At 36.4% G+C, this 26,577-nt stretch overlaps 1 protein-coding gene across 1 annotated transcript in view; it reads left to right on the top strand.

Annotated features, from left to right (window-relative positions):
- The window catches only part of LOC306879540 (low-density lipoprotein receptor-related protein 8-like), a gene marked incomplete at both ends in the record, with an annotated part of 172,944 nt that overhangs the window by 115,712 nt on the left and 30,655 nt on the right, over window positions 1-26,577 (top strand). The window contains 5 exons of the mRNA XM_079432561.1: window positions 9,966-10,349; window positions 13,418-13,547; window positions 15,051-15,169; window positions 20,055-20,174; window positions 20,448-20,573. Coding sequence (XP_079288687.1) covers window positions 9,966-10,349; window positions 13,418-13,547; window positions 15,051-15,169; window positions 20,055-20,174; window positions 20,448-20,573 — 879 coding nt within the window. The remainder of the gene's footprint in view (window positions 1-9,965; window positions 10,350-13,417; window positions 13,548-15,050; window positions 15,170-20,054; window positions 20,175-20,447; window positions 20,574-26,577) is intronic.

Below are 26,577 nucleotides of genomic sequence, written 5' to 3' on the forward strand. Positions count from 1 at the left end.
AAAAGTACACTTCTTACTGCGTCTTACCGACCCCTAACTTTTGAACAGCAGTGTACACTGGAAATTTGACCTACATTCAATATTTATAACCGAATTGCTCATGAAAATCACACATAGATGTGAAGTTGCATTTGCAGCTCACACAGGGTCAGAGGAAGGTCACAGCTGCAGTGTGCATGGTACTCGACTGTAAGCTCATTCTCATGTAGCTAGTTTGGCCGCACACCAGAGCCTTTTCAATCAGTTAAGATTGAATGAAAATTGCAGTCATGCACTGAGGCCTGTAATGTCGATCATTGCCTTGATGACTGAGATCAGATAAGAGAAGCGAGGGAAGCTGTTGACACCCAGTAGATCCTAATGTGGGAGCATTTGAAGTGCACAGATACATATAAAAATATTGAAATGGGAGGATGAAACCAGGAAAGATGGAAAAGAGAAACACGTGAACCAGTCTGTTAGTTAGTGGTGAAAGAGGTTATGTGAGGGAGTATGTACAGTATGCACGGTTGTTTGAGTTTAAGTGAGTGCATTATTTTTGCTGTTCTTGATAAGAATACAAGCAAACAGTCTTCTCTTCTGTGTCCTGTTTCATATATATAAAACAATTGATAACACTTTACTAATTTAGCATCAAATTGGGAGTTATCTATCTATCTACTCTGTCTGTCTGTCATTTAATTCAATGGCTCACTGTTTATTTGTAATTATTTGTATTTCTTAATACAGTTAATATACAGTTTTCACTTATCCTCACCAAGGCTTTTTTAATTGAAAATACAATAAAATGGTAATATTGTGAAATATGAGCTGTTCTAATCTAATATTAAAATTTAATTAGTTCAATTTCTGTAATAATCTTATAAAGCCATGTATTCTTGTAATGGCAAAGCTGAATTTTTCAAACTTTGTTGAATAGGAAATTCAAAAGAACAACATTTATTCAAATTAGCAACTTTTTGTTACAATGAAAATATGCCAGATAAAGGTCATGAGACCAGAACATTGTGAATAAATTTATTTTTGATACATTTGCAAGTAATGATAATGTGTGGGATTCATTGGTTTTTGCTTTGATGCAACAGAGTAAAAGAAAAAAAATCTTACTGTCCCCAGCATTTTGAATAGTGATGTAAAAATTTGATTAATTTATTTCACTTAATAAATATATATATTTTTTATTTATATACACCATAGTAATAGATCATTTTATTATTTAATGTATTTTTTAAAATATCTTTTGAATGTATAATTTAATATATTTATAAATACATTTGGCATCTTGGATGATTTATCTCAGAAGCTTGTTGCAGTGAATTTTGAGCATGCGTTGTCTATTAAGAATGTCTTTTTAGGCAGCTCACTAGGTTTTGGGAGCTTCTGTATTTCTCGCTTCTTTGCTTTTCTTTCCGTTTCCATTCCCAGGCTTTAGCACTTCTCTGGGTGCTGTGAAAATTCTCATCACTGAAAAACACAACCTCTCACCACCTACAACACTCAGCCTCTGCTGTACCACAGAGGAGGGCTGTAATAATGAAGTACTGCGATATCTGCTGAAGCATTTCCTCAATTGAGAGGGGCTAGATGCTACCCAAGAATATCTATTAATCTGATTATATCAGTATCCGCAGGATTATTACTGACAGCTAATGTGATTACGGCAAATATTAAATCTGTTTTCATGCATCCATGTAAAATTTGAATTATAGCACTGCCAGAAATTGTAAGCCGCACTGTGTTTTAGATATTTATTTGTGTGATGTTGTTCTTGGTGTTCATTTATTTCCTGGGTGACATTGAAGCTAACGAATTCTGAGATGTGCTGTCTGATATATGCTAGTCCCCTGATTGAAGCAAACAGGAAATGAACATGATTCCCAGTGAAATTAATGAATCATTTGCTTTTTGATAATGCCAGAATGAATGTTTGGTTAATTTCATATCAACAAATATGATGCCTTTTATTCTGTTCTGGAATATTTTGTGTACACAGGCTATGCCGTCTATGCAGGGAAGCTTTTGCCCTTTTGTGCTTTATGTGGGTGGGAATATTGGCTGTACTCAGCACACAGTTGCATAGGCTGAGGTGTTTGCACCCGTGTAATGCCAAGCGTTATGCTCAACCTCTTCTATCCCCTGACAGTAGCCTGATATTTCTCTTTCATCTGCACTGCCATTTGCTAATCCACCCAGAGGTAATGCCCCCTACCCCCGGTCAACATATAGCCGCACTTCAGGTGGTGTGAAAATGTCTTTCCTTTCACCGTAAACAGCTGAAGGCTTGGTGCAGAGAGGTTTGTCCTGAGCACTCTGCTCTAAATGAATTTGTTGCACAGAGGGGTCAATCATTTTCCAAACTGTATAATAAACCATTTCAACTGCTTTCTCAGTCATTTCTGCACTGTAAAAAGGAACTTGCACTTGTTAAATTGTGGAGCGCTTTATGATTTTCTTGAGCCAGGTTGGGTTATCTGACCAATAAAACAAACTTTTATTGGTATTAACCAATTTATACAGTGCCTTGTGAAAGTATTCATACCCCTTATTTTTTTTCAAATTTTGTTATGTTGCTGCCTTATGTTAAACTGATTTAAATTACTTTTTTTTTTCCACATCAATCTATACTCCATATTGACAAAGCAAAAACAGAATTGTCACAACTTCGTAAATTTGTTAAAAATAAAAAACTTAAATAAGTATATCGCATAAGTATTCATACCCTTAACTAAATATTTAGCTGAAGTACCTTTACATCCTCAAGTCTTTTTTGTCTCCTCACCTCTTCACCTCTCAAGCTCTTTCAGGTTGAATGGGGGCAGATGCACATTTTCAGGTTTCTTTAGAAATATTTGATTGGGTTCAAGCCCAGGCTGTGGCTGGGCCACTCAAGGACATTCACAGAGTTGTCTATAAGCCACTCTTGCTGTGTGTTTACGGTCACTGTCCTGTTGGAAGGTAAACCTTCTGCCTAGTCTGAGGTTCTTCTGAATGCTCTGGACTGGGTTTTCATTAATCTCAATATTTTGGTGCATTGAGCTTTTCTTCTATTCTGATGAGTCTCTCAGTCCCTGCCGCTGAAAAACAGCCCCACAGCATGAGGCTGCTACCAGCACACTTTACTTTTGGTATGGTACTCTGCAGGTGATGAGCAGAGCTGGTTCCCTTCAAACATGATGCTTAGAATTGAGGTTCATCAGACCAGAAAATCTTGTTTCTCAGAGTCTGAGGGTCTTTTAGGTGCTTTTTTGTAAATTCCAGGTGTTTTCTTTTGTCTTCACTGAGGGAATTGAGTTTGTCCACACCACCATAAAGCCCAGATCGGTGGAGTGTTGCAGTGGTGTTTGTCCTTCTGTAGATTTCTCCTATCTCCACATACGATCATGGAGATCAACTAGAGTGACCATCAGGTTCTTCGTCACCACTCTAACCAAAGCCCTTCTCCATCAATTGCTCAGTTTGGCCAAGAGGCCAGCTCTAAGAAGAATCCTGGTTGTTTCAAACTTCTTCCATTTAAGGGTAACAGAGACTACATGCTTCTGTGATCCTTCAATGAAGCACAATTTTTTTCTGAACTCTTCCCCAGATGTGTGGCTTGACGCAAACCTGTTTCTGAGCTCTACAGACTGTTCTTTTGACCCCAGGGCTTGGTTTTGCTCTGATATGCATTATAAGCTGTTTGACCTTTTATTAAGATGTGTGTGCCTTTCCAAATCATACCCATTAAATTGAATTTGCCACAGGTTACCTTCACTCAAAGTCTGGTAATGCCTACAAGCAATATGAATGCTCCTGAGCTAAATTCCAACTGTCCCAGATAAGGCTATGTGTACTTATGCAATGGAATCATTTAAGTTTTTTATTTTCAATCCTTTTTTTTTTTTTTGCTTTACCATTATAGTGTATTGTGGAGTGTAGATTGATGTGGGGAAAAAGTAATTTAAAGCAGTTTAACATAAGGCAGCAACATAAGGCGTGAAAAAAATGAAGGGGTATGAGTACTTTCGCAAGGCACTGTATAGGTCGATTCAGTCATATTAACTCATTTCTTTGAGTTGGGGAAAATTAGGAGATGCCAATACATTAGACAAATTTTAGGTTAAATTAAAGTTCTATGAAATCAAAACAGTAGTTTTTTTGGCTTTTAGTTGATTTATATACCCCTAAATTCACTTTAAGCAGGACATGTGCTTTTCAAATTTGGCAGATTCTAAATTTATGCAAATAAGGATAAAGATGCTGTTTACACAATTGTAGGCCTATTACCGTAAATACATGTTAAACACTTTACTCCCACTATTAAATACCCATAAGGCACTTTTTTCTGTTTTTTGAACTTATTCATTCTTCTTTTTCTTTTTTAATTGCAGAGTTAGTGTAAATAGCCTCTTTTTCTTCTTGGAAAATGGAGCACAAATTTTGATGACTCATCTTGCACAATACAGGTTTTTGCCCAATCAGATGGTCTCTTGAATGAGAATGTGCCTCCCACTTATATCATCTGCAAACTAGTGTGGTTGACGGCTGTAGCGTAACTAATGCATATTGGCTATTTAAAAAAAGAAACAGTTCCTTCAATGTATCCTGTCGAAATTTTCTGCTTCAATTGGAAAACCTTTATTTACAGTGCAGTGTGATTTCACAGAGTTTTAATGAAACAGTAGCTCACTGCCAGAGTTCTATTACTGGTTTATTTTCCTCACACAAGAAGAGTCATATACCAGAGTTGTCAAACAAAATGTCTTATTCCTTCTAAACTCGTAACTGACTAATGAAACCAAACTGAGGGCTTACAGAATTACCGGCCTGAACTAATTCCCTGTCCTCTTCAGTTTCTCTTTCTTGTTAGTATATCCTCTTTTCCTTACGCTGTGCCTGCAGGTGCTGTTGTCAGCACTGGGAAAAGCTTCATGAGGGGGATCTCATCCAAAGCACCGCAGTCTTTAGCTGCCTCAGTATTTTTGTGGCACCTCGTCCCCTCAGCTCAGTGCATCATGGTTACAGTCTTTCTCCCCAGTGGAGGCTAGTCTTTCTCTGTGATACGGGATACTATAATATTATGGGCTGATGGAGGACAGTGGTGAATGCACCATTAACTCTGTGCTGACTTAGTACCTCGGGCCATTTGCTGAGCGTAGCATGAGCCTCAGCGCTAAAGCTGCCCCCGGTGGCTTTTTCTCACATATATGGTTTGGACATTTAAATTGAAATATCTTTGGTTGAAGTATTGTTAAAAGTGTTCTAGTCTTCTTAGACATTGCTTTTAAAGGTGAAGTCTGTAATTGTATACTTCCTCCTTTTTAATTCTAATGTTTCATTTAATTTGGAGAGTTTGCACACATGCAAGTATGATATTGCTTTTATATAACAGTTCAATAAGTAAGTTAATATTGCGTAGCCTAAATTTATTGCCAGTTGTCTATTTTTATTCTGCTAATGAAAAGAATTCCAGGCAAAGCTAGAATCAACTTTGTGCATCTCTGAGTAAGCCCACCATAGTGGATCAGAATAAATCGTGTGTTTGAGAAAATTGACTGAATGAATGATTCACTGACTCAGTCAAGACAGTTAGTTGTTTGTTACTGAATGAGTGAGTGTTTTTACTTTAAAGAATTGGTTGTATTGAATGATTCAGTGACTCGCATGTAAAAATCACTTGTTTCTTGCCTAAATTAATCTGTTTTAAACAAATTAGTTGAATGAGTGATTCAATGACCCACATCCACTTGTCACCACCTACTGGTGAATTTATGTAATTTATAGAAAAAGTTACTTAAAAATCATGAAATGTTTTTGGAAAGTTGAAATACTGCAGTATTTTATAATTGCTATGAATGCACTTTTTCTGACCTTGTGTTGACTGAGAGACTACAACTCTTGTGTAATACATGACATGAATACATATAGTATATGTTATATATCATGCATTATACAACAGTTAGTTCCTGTCAAAATTTCAGTGTAGTCTTTCAATTAACACAAGGACAGAAAGTTTGCATGTTTTCCTTTTCACATTCAGTTCTGCTATGTTTTTCAGCTCTCTGTTGTTTACTTCAAGGTCACAGAGATCTTGTTAATGTAAAGCCCTATCTACTACCTGTCTGTTGTTGGTCCGGGGAATGAGTATTTGAGCTTTTCCTTTCCGCTCTTTTAAAACCCATTCACTGTTGTGCCTGACCTCTAAACTAGATAGCATCAAAATCCACACAGCAGAGAGATATCAGCAGTCAATCTGACTCAGAACAGCATGTGTTTGCTACTCTTTTATGCTTCTGTAACACTGGGAAAGGTGGAAATCCATCTAATCTAAACTGTTTGTAAAGAACCAGATCGATATGTTTGTCTGTTTATTTCATTACTGACATTTCAGGCATTTGTTTAGTCCCAAGACATTAGTTAGTAAAAAATATTAGTCAGAAATTTAACAATGTAACTTCTTTGGTAGCAGTTGTGGTCAGTTTTGTGACAGTATATTTTGGTTGCTCATGCTAATATACTTAGAAATTATGTTTTTTCCATTTTCTGAAGAACATTTGAATCCTTGCTTATGAAAGAGATAAAGGTGCTAACATGCAAAATGTTAAATAGCATATGGGTGCAAATCTTTTTTTTCTTTTTTTGGCAGATTGATTACCATTTGTATAACCACAGTTTTCCTACAAATACCATGGTAAACTATGGTTAATATAGCCAAACCATGGTTATTTTGTTGTTACCTTTATCTACAATAACCATGTTTTTTGGCTTTGTTTGTAGTAAAACCATGGTTAATTTTCTTAAGGTAGGGAGTTTTAACACATGAGTTCTTGTTGGTTGTTAGGGCATTTCAAGATGGTTGTTGGGAGATTTTGAGTGGTGGTTTACTTGCCCAGAGAACAACCTTATTCTTGTCCCTAGAAATGGTTTGTGTGTCCCTTCTTCGATGTAACACTTATCAAGCACTGCTAATCAATGTTAAGTGTAGATTTATTTAGTATGTGAATTTATTTTATACATCCAATTCACACCTTCTGCAAGTGTATAGAGCTGGATGATTTTATTTTCATTCCAGCTGGAATGTGACAGTCAGTCGGAGTTTACTGGTGTTCCATGTTTGTTCTGTTCCTCTCTGAGAGGATGTTGTTTTAAGCTGCTGTCTACATCACAGGCCAAGCACTTTTTCATTTTCACTACTGCCCTTCTTGTCCCATAAGAGAAGAGAAGGGTCACCCAATCCAATCTCCCCCTGCTTAGAGCAAACACAACCTTCCTTCACATACGCTGTACACACAAAAAAGATCCAATCACATTACTTTCTTTTAACATCATGCATGCTGCCTTGACCTTGAGGGTGGAGAAATGTAGTAGCTAGATAATAGCTACATATTTCAGCCCAATGTCAAATTTGTCAGAAGATCATTCCAGATGATGTTGTTCCACCCTTTCCCCTCAGCTATTCGATAGTCATTGAAGAGACCTTTGAGTAGCTGACAGCAGTTGCGGAGGTTGCTTTCCTAGTGGGCCTTGTTGATTAGTTGTAGTTTTTTTAGATCCTTGTTGGCTAATCAGCTTTGCAAAAACACAATTAGCATCATATCTCATTGAGCATTATTGTAATTGGCTTCAAAAGCAACCAGCGTAGGTGGCAGAAATATGAAACACAAATCAGCTAAAGTGCAATGAACAACAAGACTGACCTTTCTGTGAGCAGCACAAATAACATTGATTTTGAGTCCGGCAATACAATTTTGATAATGTCACCGTTTTGATGGTAAAAGTGTTTTAGGGGCCCCAGCTGCTCTTTGCAAATAGTTTGCATATTTACAGGTTTATCAACGCAACGTCACAAAAAGTCAGGATCGATTTCTTTCATATCCCATCCACTCATACCCGATCACATGTTCATAAGCCATTTCAAATCCTTTTACAAAACTCTCCTCCGTGAATGTAATACCCAGTCGCCTTGCAGCTCTTCGGGACGGTTATTCCGGTGGGGTGGGTGACCCCATTAAAGAATGGACAGCACCGTTTACTACAGCACAGTTAAGCCCATTTAGTGTCTGCAGCCAGTGTGGGGCTGAAGTGTGAACCTCAGGTCATCCGCAGCACAGTTGAATCAGTGAGGTCACGGAGCTCACATCAGCACAGAATAGCTCGGAGCTCATGCTACATTTGCCATAAATTTCCAGTGAGAAGTGTGATTCAGTCATTTTACTGTGATGGTATCTCATTGGTTTGGTGATGTGAAATTGTTAAACAGAAACCCATAGTTTTTTGTTTGTTTGTTTTTTTTCCCATCACTGATTTAATACATTTACATTTTATTCATTTGGTAGATGCTTTTATCCAAAGCATCTTACAGTTGTGGAATACAACAAGGGATTTATCATAAGATAGCAGTAGACACGAGAAGTGCCTGTAATATAGGTTTCAGTCATCATTCAAAATAGTAAAAAGTATATTATTTATAATAATTTTGCAATGTATAATAATTTAATAATTATCAATTATAATTTCAAAAAAGTATATTTTGTATTGCATTGTAACAAATAAATTGAAGTTGGCGGTACATGAGAGGACAATTTTAATTTGAATTATAAGGCTATAAAACTACTTTTTACAAAACTACTAAAAAAATGCTACTAATTTTTAAATTATTTATGCAAAATTATGATCTCAGGGTTGACGCTTTAAGATAACCTCCAAATGACATAAAAAATATATATATATTAAAAAAACTGAGGCTGTATCCGAAATCGCCCCCTATACCCTCAAATAGTGCACTATTTGAGGGGACAGCCATTTTAAGTGGTGTTTGAAACCATAGTGGATGTTCTCGAGTGCACTCATTCAATCCCACAATGCACCGCAAAAACGAGTGTACAACCGATGTACACTCAACGGCTAGAGAATCCCCAGAATGCACTGTGAGAGTCACGCGCGGAGTGAATTCCCGCGTCTCACCAGAAGATGGAGCCCGCAGCAGAATCATCCATTCATTGATTTTAGAAGCGCTCGTCCACGGCGTAATACAGCGTAATACAACATAGGTACAAAATTAATTGTAAATTGACTATTAGGGTTTATACATAATTTCCGTGACAGAGTTCAAGATAAATCCTTCAATCTTACTACTGGAGCTGCCCGTATCAAATGATTATTAAACAGCAAGCAAACTATGCAAAAGCGGCAGTCCTTCACTCGTTTTCATTCACTCCTTCAAGTGAACTATATGACTGGACTAATGTAGGGAATAGTGAATGAGGGTATAGGGGGCGATTTCGGATACAGCCTGAGACTTGTCTACCTTGTCCATAATGATTTTACTTCCTGGATGATTAAAATGTCATTAATGTCAAAAGATGGAAACACAGGAGACAAAAAATGCTTGTGATGAATAAGAAAATGAGAAAAAGTTAAAATGTCTGTATTAACATGCAGTAGTTAAAGGTTCAGCTATCAGCTATTTATTTCTATTTATTAAGCTTTTTTTATTTAAATTTTTTTTACAGCCTATGGTCCAGATTTACTAAATGGGGCAAATTAGTGTTAGATCACAATTCCATAAAAGTGCTGTTGGGAGGAAGAAAAATCTGTGGGTGATTCACTAACAATGCTTACATTAAAGAACACAGACGCAGTCAGATCATTTCCATAAGCAGCACAAATCACTGCCTGCTTTAACATCCTTTTTTGGGCGTTAAATAATGATGCAAATACCTGTAATTTGATGAGTGCAAACATTAGTAAATCGCGTTGCATGATTCATTTTAATACTGTCCTCCCATATATCTGAAAAGGGAAAGGTGCAAAAATAACTGTCCACGGCTTTTCAGCACTAATTCTTCACTGTGCATCTTTAGTAAATACTGACCGTACTATTTTAGTGCCAAAAGACGGTTTGCGCAGGCGCAAGCTGCTAGTAAATCTGGCCCTATATATGTATTTGAGGGACTGTAAGATTCTGAGTACACTCTTCTTTTTTCCAGATGCCAAGGCTTGCCCTGCTAAAGAGTTCCAGTGCCGTAACCGTCTGTGCGTGGCTCCCACGTTCGTCTGTGACGGAGATGATGACTGTGGCGACGGCAGCGATGAGGAGAAGTGCACGGCAGCCACCGCCAGCACCTGCGGGCCGCACGAGTTTCGCTGTAATGACTCAGAGTGTATTCCAGCGCCGTGGAGCTGCGACGGAGACCCCGACTGCAAAGACAAGTCAGACGAATCCCTGGAGCGCTGCAGCCGCAGGACAGAGCCTCAAAAACCCCACTGCCCAGCAGGGGAGTTCCGGTGCAGGAGTGGAGAGTGTATTCACCTCAACTGGAAATGTGACGGAGATGTAGATTGCAAGGACAAGTCTGATGAGGCCAACTGTCGTAAGTGTACAAGAAGACTAAATATGTTTCATGTACTGATCACAGTCAATGTGTTTCCTAAGGTATTTACATTGGAGAGGCTTGCTGTGTAGTGATTTATTTGAGTAATTTAGTTAATTAAATGAATTAATAATCAGTTTTATCACTTGGCTGCGTTACAAGCTCTTCTTAATGTTGCATGCATGCTGTTCTTGTCATTATACTCATTCTAAATTACTGTCACGGTCTAGTAAAGCAGTGAAACACATGGTTGTTCATTTAGAATCAGTCCCCTATTGTCTGCTCCTCCTAATTCTGTTAACACAAATGCATTGCATGCATGTCAACATAAATTAACTTGTTTTTGTTGATCTGTAGTCCTACAAGGTCAGCGTATCGATTTAGCTTAACATGATAACATAATAAAACATACACAAAATACTAGAAAAAATATGCTCTGAATACAAAATATGCTCTAATGCGATATCAAACATGCACAAAAAATACAATAAATAAAAAAACTATTAAAATTCAACTACTACCGTTTTGAACATATTGCACTTTGTATTGACTTCTAATGCCAATGTCTACTCTATGCTTTGTCTGCCACAATAATTAGGCTAATTGTCTTTGAAAAATCTTCATTTAGTGTAGTTTTTCAGCAAGTATTGATGTATAAAAGTAATCTGAGAAATTAATTAGCATGTAATTAAAGTTTTTATAATTGATTTATATACAATACAATAGAATCAGAGTCCGTGAGCATGAATGTTTATTAACTTTACATTTCAAGGATTTCTCCATGAGGCATAAGAAAACAAGCATGTGTTTGTTTGAGCACATGTAATCCTGAAAGCACAAAACCTGCAGCTGAATACTCTTTGTTTGCTTGTGTGTTGTTAATGCAGAGCGTGTGCACACACGTGTACAGTTTGTTCTAGCATGCGTGTGTTTATTGAGATAATGATGTTCTTTTTCCGTGGGTTTATTCCATGTAAATCTTCACGAACTACTGTGGTAGCAGCATGGTAATGTGCTTGAGTCTTCGAGGTTGCCAGGCAACAAGTGTCTTTTGAGGTATGGCAGAGTGCCCTTGAATAAGCGCTCTGTGAGTGTTGTCTCACTGTAGGGTTCTTGCAGGGGACTGTGCACCGTCCTCAAAATACTTGTATCTGTTCAAATCATATTTTGGTAATTATTATTATATTTTATTAGAGTATAAATAAGCCATCTTCTGCCGTTAAAAGAGTACAGTCAGGATTTACTAAAAACGTGCAGTGAATTAGTGCCGAAAAGACTTTTTGAAGGATTTGAAGACTATTTTTGCGCCTAACATTATTGAATATGCATTTGTAGGAGTTTGCCTTTCAGACGCAAAATTTATGGGAGGAGAGTATTAAAATGAATCGCGCAATGAGATTTACTAATGTTTGTGCTCGTCAAATTACTGACATTTGTGCGATTATTTAATGCCCAAATAAAGCATGTGTTAAAGCAGGCAGTGATTTGTGCTGCTCTTGGTATTGCGCTGGTCATTATGGAAATGATCTGGCTACGTCTGTGTTCTTTAATGTAAGCATTGTTAGTGAATCATTCACATAATTTTCCCCTCCCATCGACGCTTTTTTGGAATTGCGCTCTAACAGTAATTTGCCATTTAGTAAATCTGGTCCATAGGCATATTTTGAATCAGCTTGTATTTTTTATTTTTTATTTTAATTTTATTTTCACTTTCATTTTTAGCAATTTTGTTATGTGCTTTGTCATTTTTTTTTTTTTTTTTTTTTTTTTTTTTTTTAAATAGTTAAATTCATTTTGAACTTTTATTTTGAAGTTTTAGTTTTATTTCAGTCCTTCAGTTCAACTTAATTTTAAATTTTAGTGTGGCTGAAGTATTGCATCTAATATTTTATTTCAGCTTTATTTATTTTATTATTTATTTATTTTATTATTATTTTAGTTTTAGTTAATGATAACAGCACTGACTATTCTTGCTTACCGCTACAGCAACGGCATTATGAATAAACACTCCAATGTTTAATACATTATTACATTTATGAATAATAACAAACTATGTTTCCACCAAGTAACAGTTCAAAAGCCAAACTGGAGGTGATATTACAGATACAGTTGATACATTCATAAAGAATTTAACTAATGAACTAATAATGCATACAATTTTGCTTCTCAAGTGAATATATTTTGTTTTAAGGCAGGTTATTTATTTGTACTGGAAAACAGGGCAAAAATATAGGCCAAACGTATTTATAAGCATTGTATAGAGGCAAGAGATAGCTGGCGTAAGATAAGTTGAAGTGCTCTAGTGAAATTGATCACAGTGAATGTTCTGCAGCTCCTCTAAAGTACACTGTATGAAAGATTAAAGGGATTTTAAAAGATGAATGTGAAAAATTAAAACCTTTCTTTGCCGAACAGCATATTTTTCTTTCTTCGGTGTGTTCCCTTATGCCTCAGAGAAAGTGACTGATTGTTTTTAATGTTCAGAGTTTTTTTTCCTAAGGAAACTCTCTTGCAAATAAGCTATTACCTTGAGATCTAACAGGAGGTAAAATCCAGACCCATTTGCTGTTTCAGAGCTAAAGCTCACATACAGAGGTGCAATGGGTGATTATTATGAAAGTGTGATGCGAGTGCTTTAGGATGCATGTTTTTAACAGCTTTAACAACTCATGGCTTTATCTTAGTCCTTTACTTGGCAGATTCTTTTATTAAAAGTGACTTAAATTTAAAGTATTATTTAACATTTATATAATTATTATATAATTAGAAAATCTTGTATACTATCTTTTCATTTTATTTAATCATCATTTACTGAAAATTACACGTTTAAAACTGTGCGATTAAAAACAGAACATGTGTACTATCCATTGACAAAGATGTCAGTGGATTTTGGAATTGACGTTAGATGGAATAGCCACTTCTGGGAATCAGTAAATCATACTTCGCTCTGCAGTTTTCTGTTTATGTGACCATCTCAAAATGACCAAATATTGATCGATTCATTGGCCAGGCTGATAAATATAGCTACAGGAATGATAGTCCTACATGTTTTTTTTTCTGTCTTACAGCTGTGCTGACCTGCCGTCCTGACGAGTTTCAGTGTGGCGATGGCTCCTGCATTCATGGCACTAAACAGTGTAACAAAGTGCACGACTGTCCAGATTTCAGCGACGAGGCTGGCTGCATCAACAAAAGCGAGTATCTTCAACAATTTCCCTTTTGCCATCTCTCAGTTGATTAGCCTCTTCATCTCTCCCCTCTTCTAGCACCATTTTCAGTGAAGATGAAAGAGTAGAGTGCACCCAATCATGTATCCCCAATCAAGTTAACATTCAGACCAAACAGATGTACCCCTACATGATTCCAGGGTTTCATGGCACACTTTCCATATGGCACCTTCAATCAAATTTACCTCAAAAGATTAATTATGGTTCTATCTGATTAGTGATACATACCATGATTAAATAGAACATAGTATCAGCATTCTTTGTTGGTCCTAAAACAACAGATTTTTTTAGGAAATGTATACTTATGTTCAGTATACAAAAATGCATTAAAATGATCAAAAATGCCAGTCAAGTTACACGTTACAAAAGATTTATATTTTTACTTTCTATTCATTAAAGAATTCAGAAACTTTTTTGGTTTCTACAAGAAATATTAGCTGCTTTCAACATGGATATTAATAAGGAATGTTACTTCACCATATTAGAATGATTTCTGATGGATCATGTGACACTGAAGACTTGAGTTATGGCTGCAGAAAATTCAGCTTTGCATCTCAGGAATAAAGTACACTTTAAAATACACAAGTCAACATTTGAAGTGGATCCAAACCTTTCATCAACATTGTCCTAAAACCAAAATGCGTTCTTGTCTTAGGACAACTTTGATTTAACTTTTTTGATCCAATTCAAATGTTGACTACTGTATATAAAAATAGAGAACTGTCATTTAAAAATGTCTATAATTTTTACAATATTACTGTTTTATGGTAATTTTAACCATATAAACTCAGCCTTAGTAAGAGATTTCTTTCAAATAAATTTAGACTTTAAACGCAACATACAGTACAGTGACCCGGGGGACTGTCAAGATCCAGAAAGAACAAAAAAAAGCACCATTAGGGGCCGTTCGCACAGAATGCGTCTTTGCGTTTAAAAACATGAGATGCAGCGTTCAGGAATGGTTTAAAAAAAGGACAGTGATGATGCCGTAAAATAAAATTAGAGACACGAGCAGAACGGTCATACATGTCTATCTAGTCTAGTGCGTGTTTACGTAGAAAAAGAATTGAAAAGTAGTGCATTGGAATGGAAAAACACATTCTGTGTGAACGGCCCATTAAAGTTTTAAATAAGTAGTCCATGACTCTTGTACTATATTCCAGATCTTCTTAAGCCATATATTTCTCACACAGACCTATTTTATTGGCTTTACAGGATTTGAAATATAGTTTTAAATTCCACAGACTGCTTTTATGGTGCTTTTATGTACTTGTTTTGAGCTTGACGGCCTCTTGTCACTGTCTATTGTCATTGTACGGCAAAGAGCAAAATGAACATTCATGCACCGAGTGTCACTTGAAATGTGTTTTGTGTAATGGCAGTTCATGTTTTGTACACTCCATAATTTAGTTTTATGTGGTACTCCTCAAAGATCAGAAGTGTAAGATCTCTTCATTGTGTCCTTGACAGCCACCAAATGTGAAGGCCCGTTGAAGTTCATGTGTAAGAGTGGGGAATGTATCGATAGCGGTAAAGTGTGCGACAGTATCAAGGACTGCAAGGACTGGTCTGATGAGCCTGTGAAGGAATGTGGTGAGTTCAGACACTTTTGGACAATTACACAGATCCTAAAACAATGTTTACTGGTATAATCATAGATTTGGGACTTTTTAAAATAGCTGTTATATAAGAACGTAAGTTTTGAAATTACATGTTTTAGTGTGGGAAGCCGAGATTAATTTGCAAAAGTGATCTAGGGTCAGCTTTTTCCTTCTCTCTAGTAACTTTGAATTTGGAGATGGAAAACTAAACCTACTCTTGCATTTAAGCTTATAGGCAGTGTTGGCTTATTAGGGGCTTCATTTGATCAAGGGCCAACAACCCACAGAGCGATCATTAAGATCAAAGTGTGAGTCTTCCCTCGGGTGCTATCATACAAGGAGAACGTGCCCAGCATGTTCTCCTGCTCTCCATAGAGAATGCAGGTTTCCATAGATCAGTTTTTTTTCTCTCTGTTCTTTTCTTTCATCACATTGTGGAACTGGACTTTTTCTGCAGCGATAAGCTTAAAATGAAAATGCCAGATTTTGGGGGAGTGTGTAATTATTATTATTTTTTTATGTTAAAATACTTTCTTCTTTCCAAGTGTAATGTACAGAGACAACTGTAGGTAAATCATTCATTGATCAGCTTCATGAAGAGTATAAACGATCGTGAGAGTTTGAGCAGTTCAATATCTCAGCAGAAGCAGAACGTTTTTAGTCTCATGCTTAGAGTCGCTGCTGTTACATAAAACCAATACCCTATATGCAGAGTAAGCAGTTTTCGTAGGGCACCAACTCCCGGGGGCGGGGCACCATGATCCCAGTTGCTCCAAAAAAAAAAAAACGTGACGCGGCATTCCCGCATTCCGCCCCTGCAACCGCTCCCCTTGTTTACGGCTGAATGCAAATTATCATAATTGATGGACAACTATACCCGTGAAAAGACAACAGCAATCTGGCGCCGAGAAAAGAAAGAGAAAAAAAGGTTGATGCCTGTGCATCTCGCATTCACCATAATAATCAATGAATATTCAAAGATATACAAACGTATAACTTGCTGTTGTCGACACACACAGTCAATGCGCTCAAAGATTAGCAGACCGATCCAAAAATGGCAGATGGCTTGCGTATCGCGGCCCATAGAAACAGTCCATAATGACGCATTTAGGTGTATATATCTATGGAGCATACTAAACTTCAGCTTCAAAACTGGCTAACTAGCACATCATTAGGAAATGCGATTTACAAAGATTCATAAAAACCCTTATACTCACTTCTTCTGTAGATACAGCTGGATCACGAATGATTCGCGCGAATATAGATGCATTTAGGCAGATCGGGATCGGCGCATTCCCATAAAAAAGAAAGTAACGTTAATCCTCTGCCTCTTCAGCGGCTCAGATGTTGAGAGTAAATGATTTCTGCTATGTTCATTGTTAAATCCAACAACAAAACACCTCAATCGCTTAATTGGAGACATCTTGTCTTCCCCTGCACTGGAGGCAGACAGCTCTCAGCTCACTCAGGGCGGGTCTAAGGTAAGACGGACATGTCAATCAACTATCGTGGGAGCGGCCTGTACAGAACTACGTCATTCTAACAGGGCTCTCAGAACAGCCTGATTTGAGAAAGGGGATTTTAAAATAGGGATTTAAAAAAAAAAAAACACTGGGTGGATTTTTATCATTATAGGATGGATGTGTACACACACTTCCAACACACATTTATGTTCAAACAACTTGAAAAGAGAATTTTGCATCCGATGGCCCCTTTAAGAAACGTTTTTTTGTGGTTAAAACAGACCTAAGCCAACAACAGCCTTTAAAATGACTTACAGTGCATTATATAAAAACAGAGGAAATGATTGGCTAATTAATAATTATATGATTGGTCCCACTTTATATTAGGTGGCCTTAACTACTATGTACTTACATTTAAATTAATAATTTGGTACAATGCACTTATTGTGTACATACATGTTTTTACATTGTACTTATATTTTTAACCCACCTTTAAACCTACCCATACCACCAAACCTGTCCCTAACCTTACCCGTATCCCACCTCAATAGCAGCAGAAGTGTTTTGCAATAGAATATGAACACAATAAGTACATTGTACTTGTTTTTTGATGTATGTACATAGTAGTTAAGGCCACCTAATATAAAGTGTGACCATATGATTTCATAGAACAACACTGTTAAAATACATAATGTAATACAAAATAAACAATTTATGTACATTGCAGGCATATGTAATAACATGTAAAGGGAGCCAAAGGCCTGGTAATTGTTGCTGTTACACTTAAAGGATGATCAAATCCTTGTTTAATAGGCTATTGACCAAACATTTAATTCAAATTTCCACTTAATCTTTCATTTTTGGCCACATTTGGTATGAGACAGCCTCTATAATTTCCTCAACAAAAAACATGTGGACATCACAACCCTTACAAAAATGAACCATGGTTTTATCAGAAAAATTGCTTAATTTTCTTCTGAATGCTTGAGACTATTAACTATATTAATAAAATCCTAGCCATAGGTAACTGTCTAGAGCTACAATTGTAATTTGTAAATAAGACAATTTAATTCAAATTTATTTATTTATTTACTTTTATATTTTATTAAAGTTATATTTTGACCCCTAAAATGGGAGTTTTTTTTACTTCCATAATATTTGAGGTAGGGGGCACAACAATAAAATCCTGCTTAGTGCACCCATTTGGCCAGCAGCGGCCCTGCTTTAAACCACAACATCCTGGCGCTCATGAACAGATCCATGTTGCATCACTTCACATAGATATTGCACACTTAACCTTTATAAGAAAAATATCTTACTAACTAAATGTTCGGATTGTTTTCCAACACCTTGCAGGTGTATGTTAATTTGATCGAGATGGTATTTAGGAAATGCCAGCTCCTTGCTCAACTCTCCCTCTCTCTTTCTCCCTGTCCTCCTGGTCATGTTCACTCTTGTATCAATCCTTAATGTAAAATACATGGTCCCACAGTGGCTCTTCAGGATGGTGTTAATTTCCTTGCGGGTCGCTCCACTCAGCAGATGAGACTAGTGCAGGCACCTGACGCACGACAGACGCCCCCCTCTGAGCCCAGTGCACTCTGGACCGGCTCCAAGTGGGCCACTGCAGCTATGCATGCTAAATCACTAGGACTGGTGCCAGGGATTACGGTTCTACCGTATTCACTAGTGCATCCTTTACTTATTATACATGATTCATATGTGGCCTGGAGAAAATACTTACTTACTTTCTTGCTTGTCAGAGAGCATCTCACTTGCTTTTTGAGTGTGCATTTCTCTTAGTCACGGTCCAGGTGTTTGTCCTACCTCTTCTCTCAACCTGTCTCCTTTCATTCTACCTTGTCGTTTCTTTGCCCTATTTCACTTGAACTTCCTGTGGTGTGTCTGTCCTCCGTCTATTTCCTGCTGTCAGCTGTTCATCAGCATCAGCTATTCTTCTCTTTCTCCCTTTCTATTGCTGTCTTTTTCCTCTACCTGTCCACTCTATTATTATTTTTCTTCTGTCAGGCTGGTTCATTCATTAATTCATTCATTCATTCATTCATTTTATAGCTTGCTAATATTGTTATTATTATTATTATTATTGGCTTTCAAAATTATAGTAATTAATAAATACATTAATAATCGTTTATAATAATAAATTTAATATATAATACTTTGTATTTCTTAATATTTATATTATTTTGCATTATTATTAATATTATTATTATTAGTGTTAGTATTTGCTTGCCAAATAAATTTAGTGTAATTTATTTTATAGAGTTATAAATAGATTTTATGTATTTATTCAGCTTTATTATTATAGTCATTATTCTTAATAAGAATGATATAAATTGCAACTATTTATAAACTAATCTATTTTTAAACTAAAATTAAAAATCTTAATAATAATAATAATTATTATTATTATTATTATTATTATTTGCTTCTCAAATAAACACTATAGAGGTGACTGGAAGTGGTATTTGGATGTGTTGCAGGCCAGATTCAAACCTGCATCACATGAATGCCATGGGTGAATGTATCCCATGTGATAATCCTTACTGATAATCATTGATAGCCACAATTTGTTTGTAACTGAATATGTGTGATAGACTAGTCAACCGTAAAAGTACTGCTGTCTGAATTTGTGGACTATGTTTTGAAAGTTTGTGTTAATTCACTGTAGATCTGTGGTAAAGTCCTAAATGGGTTAATGACACAAGATGGTTAAACTTTCCTGTGGTAGTTGTTGTGATAAAAGTTAAAAAGAGATGTTAAAACCAAGTAAAGAGTCAAGTAAAGAGTTCATCTCAGTTGAAGAAAAGGAGCAACACTGACTCTTGAAGAAAAATGAAGGCCTTGACAATGGCTGAAATGTTATTTGTTTTAAACAAATAAAGTTCAATAAAACATTCTTTAACAGTGAGTGTTGCATCTTTTCTTCAGCTGAGGTAATTGTGGTAATGACGATATTTTGTTGCTTTTTATTAGGGTCAGAAAAAGCAGACATACTGTAGAGATGACATAAGAGTGATGAGTATTCTGACTGTCATCTGTAATGGAGGGAGCCATCAGCCAATGCCCAAATGTTTTAGTTACTCAGAGAATTATCGAGTGCAATACTGGTGAGACCTTTACCATATTACTCTGTCACTCTCTCTCACAGTGGCACATGCGCAAACAGTTTCCTCCCATTCACGGCATTTTTCAAGCATTTAAGGCAGGTCTTTCAGTTAGACTGCACTCACCTCTTCACTTTCTCATAAAGTCTTGAAGCTCAACCTAGAAAATGAGAAAGAATCAGTCTGTCATCACCTGGTGTCAGGTTTCAGTGGGCACTTACCGTCCAATTCCTCCCAGGCACGCTGACCTTTGACACGCCACCTTTCTTCTTATTTTTTTCTCTCATAGGTCTGAATGAATGTGCCATCAACAATGGCGGCTGCTCTCACATATGTAAGGACCGTCAGATCGGCTATGAGTGTGAATGTCCCTCGGGCTACAAGCTCCTTGACAAGAAGACTTGTGGAGGTAACATATATATTATGTCAGATACCAACATTTTGATGCTGCGCAAGTCTACATTGTACTCATTTTCCCAAAAGAACACTGTTGTACGTGCATTGCGAATATCTATGATTTGTTTACTCTCAGCGTCATCGCTTTGAAAATTGATAGTAGAGAAATCCCCAGATAGTGTTTGCTAGCATCATTTATCTTGTCTGTGGACACTGTGTTACAAAAGCCTCTGTTCTCTGTGTATCTCTGCTCTGTTTCTAATGCTTTTCTGATGGTCCTTTCCAGACATAGACGAATGCGAGAACCCTGATGCCTGCAGTCAAATATGTATCAACCTCAAAGGCGACTACAAATGTGAATGCTACGAGGGTTACGAGATGGACCCGGTTACCAAGACGTGTAAAGCAGTGGGTAAGATACTTCACACCAGCATCTCCATCCATCACTGTTCTTAGTCAAGGTTCAAAATGTACCTTTTTTGTTGTACATACTAATGGTGGGAGACATTTTACCAATGATAATTTTAGTTTTTCAGATACAAAATATTTTTCAGTATTTCTTAAAAAATTGGGGGTTTTTTTGTCCATATGATAATGTAGTTATTTAGCTTTTTTGTGTGTGTGTACCTTAATTTCTTTATTTCTGCATTGATTACTTATAATTTGTTAATTCTTATCTCGAAGTTACAATTATTTCCAAAACTACTAAAACAAATAGTGGTACTATTTAAAAAGATGTATTTACAGATATTCAACTATATCAATTAATTACATTATTAATGAATTATATGAATTCAATTGATATTATTCAATTATATTATTTTTATTTAATGATAAAAAAATCTTTATAATAAATACAAATAGATGAGCAAATAAAAACCATTTTTGTCTTCTTTTTTTATATTTATAAACACCACATTACATAGTAGCGATGGAATAAAATGCTGTAAAAAAAATTGCATCATCTCTTCTATTTATTCACTAGAGTAGTGATGGAGGACAGTATTTTTCTTGAAAATTCTTTGTATTTGACAAGTGAGGGAGACAGTGGTGGTATTATTTTTGCTGGCTACTTGTTTGTTTTATAAAAATGGGATTGCTGCAGCATTGCATGCTCTGGAATTGTTAGGGTTTTGTGTACCTAATGAAGCTAATCTTTATTGTCCTTCATTTGCCTGACCAGCCTGCGTAAAACTTCAGTGCATTTCCAGCACTCCCGATAGGCTGGATGACAGCTGGAGAAACACTGTCATTAAGTGCAATGTGTAAAGCTGGCGAGCAAAACCGTTCCCTCAGGCTAAAGAGCATACTGAGAACTTAGTGATTTCGCTCTTCAGAAATTGCATTCTGTTGGTATTGTGTTCAGGTCTGATATATCTGTTTAAGTTTGTGTGGTTTCAAACCTTACTGAATCTTAGTGCAAAGCAAGATATTTAATGTACTATATATTGTGTGTTTTTATCTGAGGTAAAAAAAAAACTAAAAAAAGTTATTTTAGATAGTTGAGAATTTCTATCTTTATATGGATCTTTACACTAAAACAAAATATGTACTGTAACTGAAATGTGAGTTTTATTCTTTTCTAGTCTGTCAAGATTGATTCAGACATTCTTTGTTCTATGATATGAAGTGGAATTTAGTTCTTTGTTCAAGATTTCAGATGCAGATTCAAATTAAGATTTGATATTTGACATTTTTTTCAGTAATTCTAAATTCTCTTTTAAAGGTCTCCAGAGATCTATGGGTTTTAAATCAGGCTTCATGTTTTTTTCTTCATCGTTCTACCTTTTTGGTGTGCCTAGAAAATCTATTAAATGATTTTAATAGCTTGATGTTTTAGCCACAGGTCTATCTTGTAAAATAAATAACTTTTTTGTTCCCTTTCATACGCATATCAGGCAGAGGCACGTTAAAGATAAGAGGGAGGTGAGCTTTTATACGCAGTGTTCACAGACTTTGGTTTTCTGGGCATGACAGCCATTTTTCAGACACAATAGTAACTGCAAATATGACCTTTGGGTGCCAGTATAAGCTATAATGACTTGTGATATGAATAGAGAGTCCAGAGAGTGTTCAGTGACCCTGTTAGCAAAACAAAACATGACCAAACCAATTTCACAGGCTTCACATTCAGTTTTTTATTTATTCAAGCACAGCCAAAAACAAACAGAACAAAACAGACTGTGCCTTTCATATGTGAGCATCGTTGCTCAATACTGCATGCAGTATTTTAATTAAATATTCTGTTACATCTGAATTAACATAATCAGTTTGTTTAGATTTGAGGAGACAAATATTATAAATGAAAGGCAAATCCAATGAATGTGGAGTAGGGACACAAGCCACTCATTATTTGTGTACATATCAGCCTCAGGATGCTTAAAATGATTGTCATTTATTCTGTTATTCATGAATCATGTACACATTTTGAGGAATGCTGGTTGGTGCTCACTGACTTCCACTGAAAGAACAAATAAAAATATTCAAAATATAATCTTTTATGTTTCAAAGAAAAGAAAGTCATAAGGTTTTTAAACGAAAAGTAAAGGATGGTGGAAATGTAATTTTCTGAGTGAACTATCCCTTTAACTGTAGTAAAATAGCTGTAATGGCTTGTCTGACAACAGCAGTTTGATAAAAGATACCACTGTTCAGTAAATTATGTTTATTGGTAATAATCAAAATAAAGAATTATTATGCTAAGTAATATAATTATTTGCACACCTGTATGATGTTTACAGTTCAGGCAATTTAGCAACTTTGCACATTCATAAAAAATAAAAATCTACTGATGTGTTTTTTACAACACCTGTTTATTGTGGATTATCTTTTTAAAATACATGTTATTAATACATGTTATTAGCTTTTTAAATTTGGGATGCTGGAAAAGGCATAGATTTGAATAAAATCTTAAAGTCATAAAAATTACTATAACAAATAGTTAGTTTTTTTTCTCTAGCTATTTGCAGCTCTAAAATATTGGCTGTTGTGAATCCTTATCTGGAAAATTTGAATGACAGGAGAAGTCATGGAGATTGTGTGTTGAAAAGTGTGGGAACTCTGTATTATACTAGAGCAGCATGTGTGTCATGTGCTTCCAGCTCTCTGATAGGCCTGTCACATACTGTCATTATAAGTGTGAGGTCACTCACCTGTTGAGCGTAAATCTGAGGCGTGTAATTTGGCCTTAATGTGAGACTCGGCTGAGTGACATGATCGAGGGGTTATAGGAAATGAGTGGCGCTGGCATAACTGCAGACACTTTCATGTCTGTCTCCTTCTCTTTTCATTGTTACTTGTCAGTCAAGATGTTACACCCCCACATGCATCATTTGATTATCTTCATGCTTTCACTCCCACCTGTTTTCAGTCACCTCGCTTCCTATATATGACTCTAAAAATTGATGAAACTGTGTCACGCTGCCTGTGCTCTGCACACTGGGTGTCAGCCAATAGGATGATGCCTGTCTACATTGTGGAACAGCTTGTGGAGGAAATCAGATACGTGTTTGGATGTGTCGTGTTGTCTTTGGGACTGATGGCTCACATTTAATCTGTGAGCTGCTGTTGTGAGGGATATTATTGGATGAAATGGTTGCAGAAGTGAAGCACAGTGGAGAATTGCAGTAGACAGTGGATGTCTTGGAAGAAGCACAGTGTGTTTGAAGCACTGAGACAAGCTGTTCATCAAAAGCATAAATTATATAATAGAAAGCACATCATAACAAAATAATTGTGGATCTCCAATAAGTTTGAACCATAAACTGGACAGTCCTTGTCTTATTGTCGCCACTGTGGCCTTGGGAAAAGCGTATTGTAAGGCAACTGTTTTTGAGGTTGCCTTTTTATGTTATAATACTTCTTTTTATACCATCCCAGTTTAAAGTAAAAACATGACAGTTAATGCCTTGCTTACAACCTCTGCCAGAATCTGCAGAATTCTTTTTTGTAAAGAGTTTAACCAGTATGATTTTTATGACCGATGGCAATGCAGATTATTTTCTGATAACTGATATTAAGAATTTGTTTTCTTTTTCTACATTTTAACCCAATAATTAAAATGTTGGGTTATTTAATTATTAGCAACAATTAAAAAGCTATGTGCATTTTGAATATTTATTGTTGTAAATAATAATAGTAGTTATTATTAACAACAAAAAGAACAACAAAAAATATATGTATAATGCACATGGTTAATAATTTTGCATGATACTGTATAAAATATTAGTTATTATAAGTAGAAGTAGTAGTATCAACTACAACAATAAATGCATGTATGCATAATGTACACGGTTAATAATATTGTACAATAATGATCATATATATTTTTATTTTTAGAGGAATTAAAAAACAGGTACGTACAGTAAATATACATAATGTTAATAGTTATTGTTAATTATATATATATATATATATATATATATATATATATATACATACACTCACCGGCCACTTTATTAGGTAGACCTGTTCAATTGCTTGGTACCACAAATTGCTATTCAGCCAATCACATGGCAGCAACTCAATGCATTTAGGCATCTAGATGTGGTGAAGACGACTTGCTGAAGTTCAAACCGAGCATCAGAATGAGGAAGAAAGGGGATTTAAGTGACTTTGAACGTGGAATGGTTGTTTGTGCCAGATGGTCTGGTCTGAGTATTTCAAAAACTGCTGATCTACTGGGATTTTCACGCACAACCATCTCTAGGATTTACAGAGAATGGTCCGAAAAAGAGAAAATATCCGGTGAGCGGCAGTTGTGTGGACGAAAATGCCTTGTTGATGTCAGAGGTCAGAGGAGAATGGGCAGACTGGTTAGAGATGATAGAAAGGCAACAGTAACTCAAATAACCACTCATTACAACCAAGGTATGCAGAATACCATATCTGAACGCACAACATGTCGAACCCTGAAGCAGATGGGCTACAGCAGCAGAAGACCACACCGGGTGCTGCTCCTGTCAGCTAAGAACAGGAAACGGAGGCTACAATTCGCACAGCCTCACCAAAATTGGACAATAGAAGATTGGAAAAACGTTGCCTGGTCTGATGAGTCTGGATTTCTGCTGTTTGATTTCAGATGGTAGGGTCAGAATGTGGCGTAAAGAACATGAAAGTATGGATCCATCCTGCCTTGTCTCAATCGTTCAGGCTGGTGGTGGTGGTGTAATGGTGTGGGGGATATTTTCTTGGCACACTTTGGGCCCATTGGTACCAATTGAGCATCGTTTAAACGCCACAGCCTACCTGAGTATTGTTTCTGACCATGTCCATCCCTTTATGACTATAGTGTATCCATCTTCTGATGGCTACTTCCAGCAGGATAATGCACCATGTCATAAAGCTCAAATCATCTCAGACTGGTTTCTTGAACATGACAATGAGGTCACTTTACTCAAATGGCCTCCACAGTCACCAGATCTCAATCCAATAGAGCACCTTTGGGATGTGGTGGAACGGGAGATTCGCATCATGGATGTGCAGCCGACAAATCTGCAGCAACTGCGTGATGCTATCATGTCAATATGGACCAAAATGTTTCCAACACCTTGTTGAATCTATGCCACGAAGAATTAAGGCAGTTCTGAAGGCAAAAGGGGGTCCAACCCGGTACTAGCAGGGTGTACCTAATAAAGTGACCTGTGTGTGTGTGTGTGTGTGTGTGTGTGTATATATAAATATATATATATATATGTAAGAATTCCTTCTTGGTTTGCAAGCACCGTACTCTCATTTACTTTTAAGTAACATAATTTTTTGTAGTTCTGTTTGATATAGCTAGTGACACAGAAATAAAAATTAATAAAAATATTAAAATTAATTTATGTAGTTAGGACACAGGATATACTTTATTCTTGACACTTCAGTATGTTTTAAGGATTACAATAACATGTTTTTCTAATTCCTTTTCGTAATAAAGGATCAAGGCAGTTTAAGAGATCATGCCCTTTTGCTTTAAAACCCTTTAGTCAGCGATGCTTCACCTTCAGAATGAAGATGCGTAGAGCACATATGGCCATCGGACAAAGTGCTGATTTATGCGTTTCTCAAAAGTAGTTGTCATGACACCAAAGATGGTCAGCGTGCTACTTTATGTAAATTTAATGCAGCTCAGCTGAAGCTGGAAGTGACACTGCTCTCTGTTTCTCTCTTGGTTTCTCTTTCTCTCTTTCTCACCCTCTCTTTCAAAGATTGATCATTCCAGCAGATGGGTAAAAATGATTGAATCCTGACTCTTGTTGATAATGAAAATATTTGCTGACGATACAGTGGTCCATGAGGGCTTTCTGAAGTGCAGCAGGAAATGCTCTCTCTCCAACACAATCTGGATGGGCTTTCCATCTACCTGTCCAACTCACAAACACTACTCAGTGCCTCAGCAAAAACAGTATTTGGCTTAGACCAGATCAAGTATG

This window comes from Barbus barbus, assembly GCF_936440315.1.
Source record: "Barbus barbus genome assembly, chromosome: 13".
In the NCBI taxonomy this organism is placed as follows: Eukaryota; Metazoa; Chordata; class Actinopteri; order Cypriniformes; family Cyprinidae; genus Barbus; species Barbus barbus.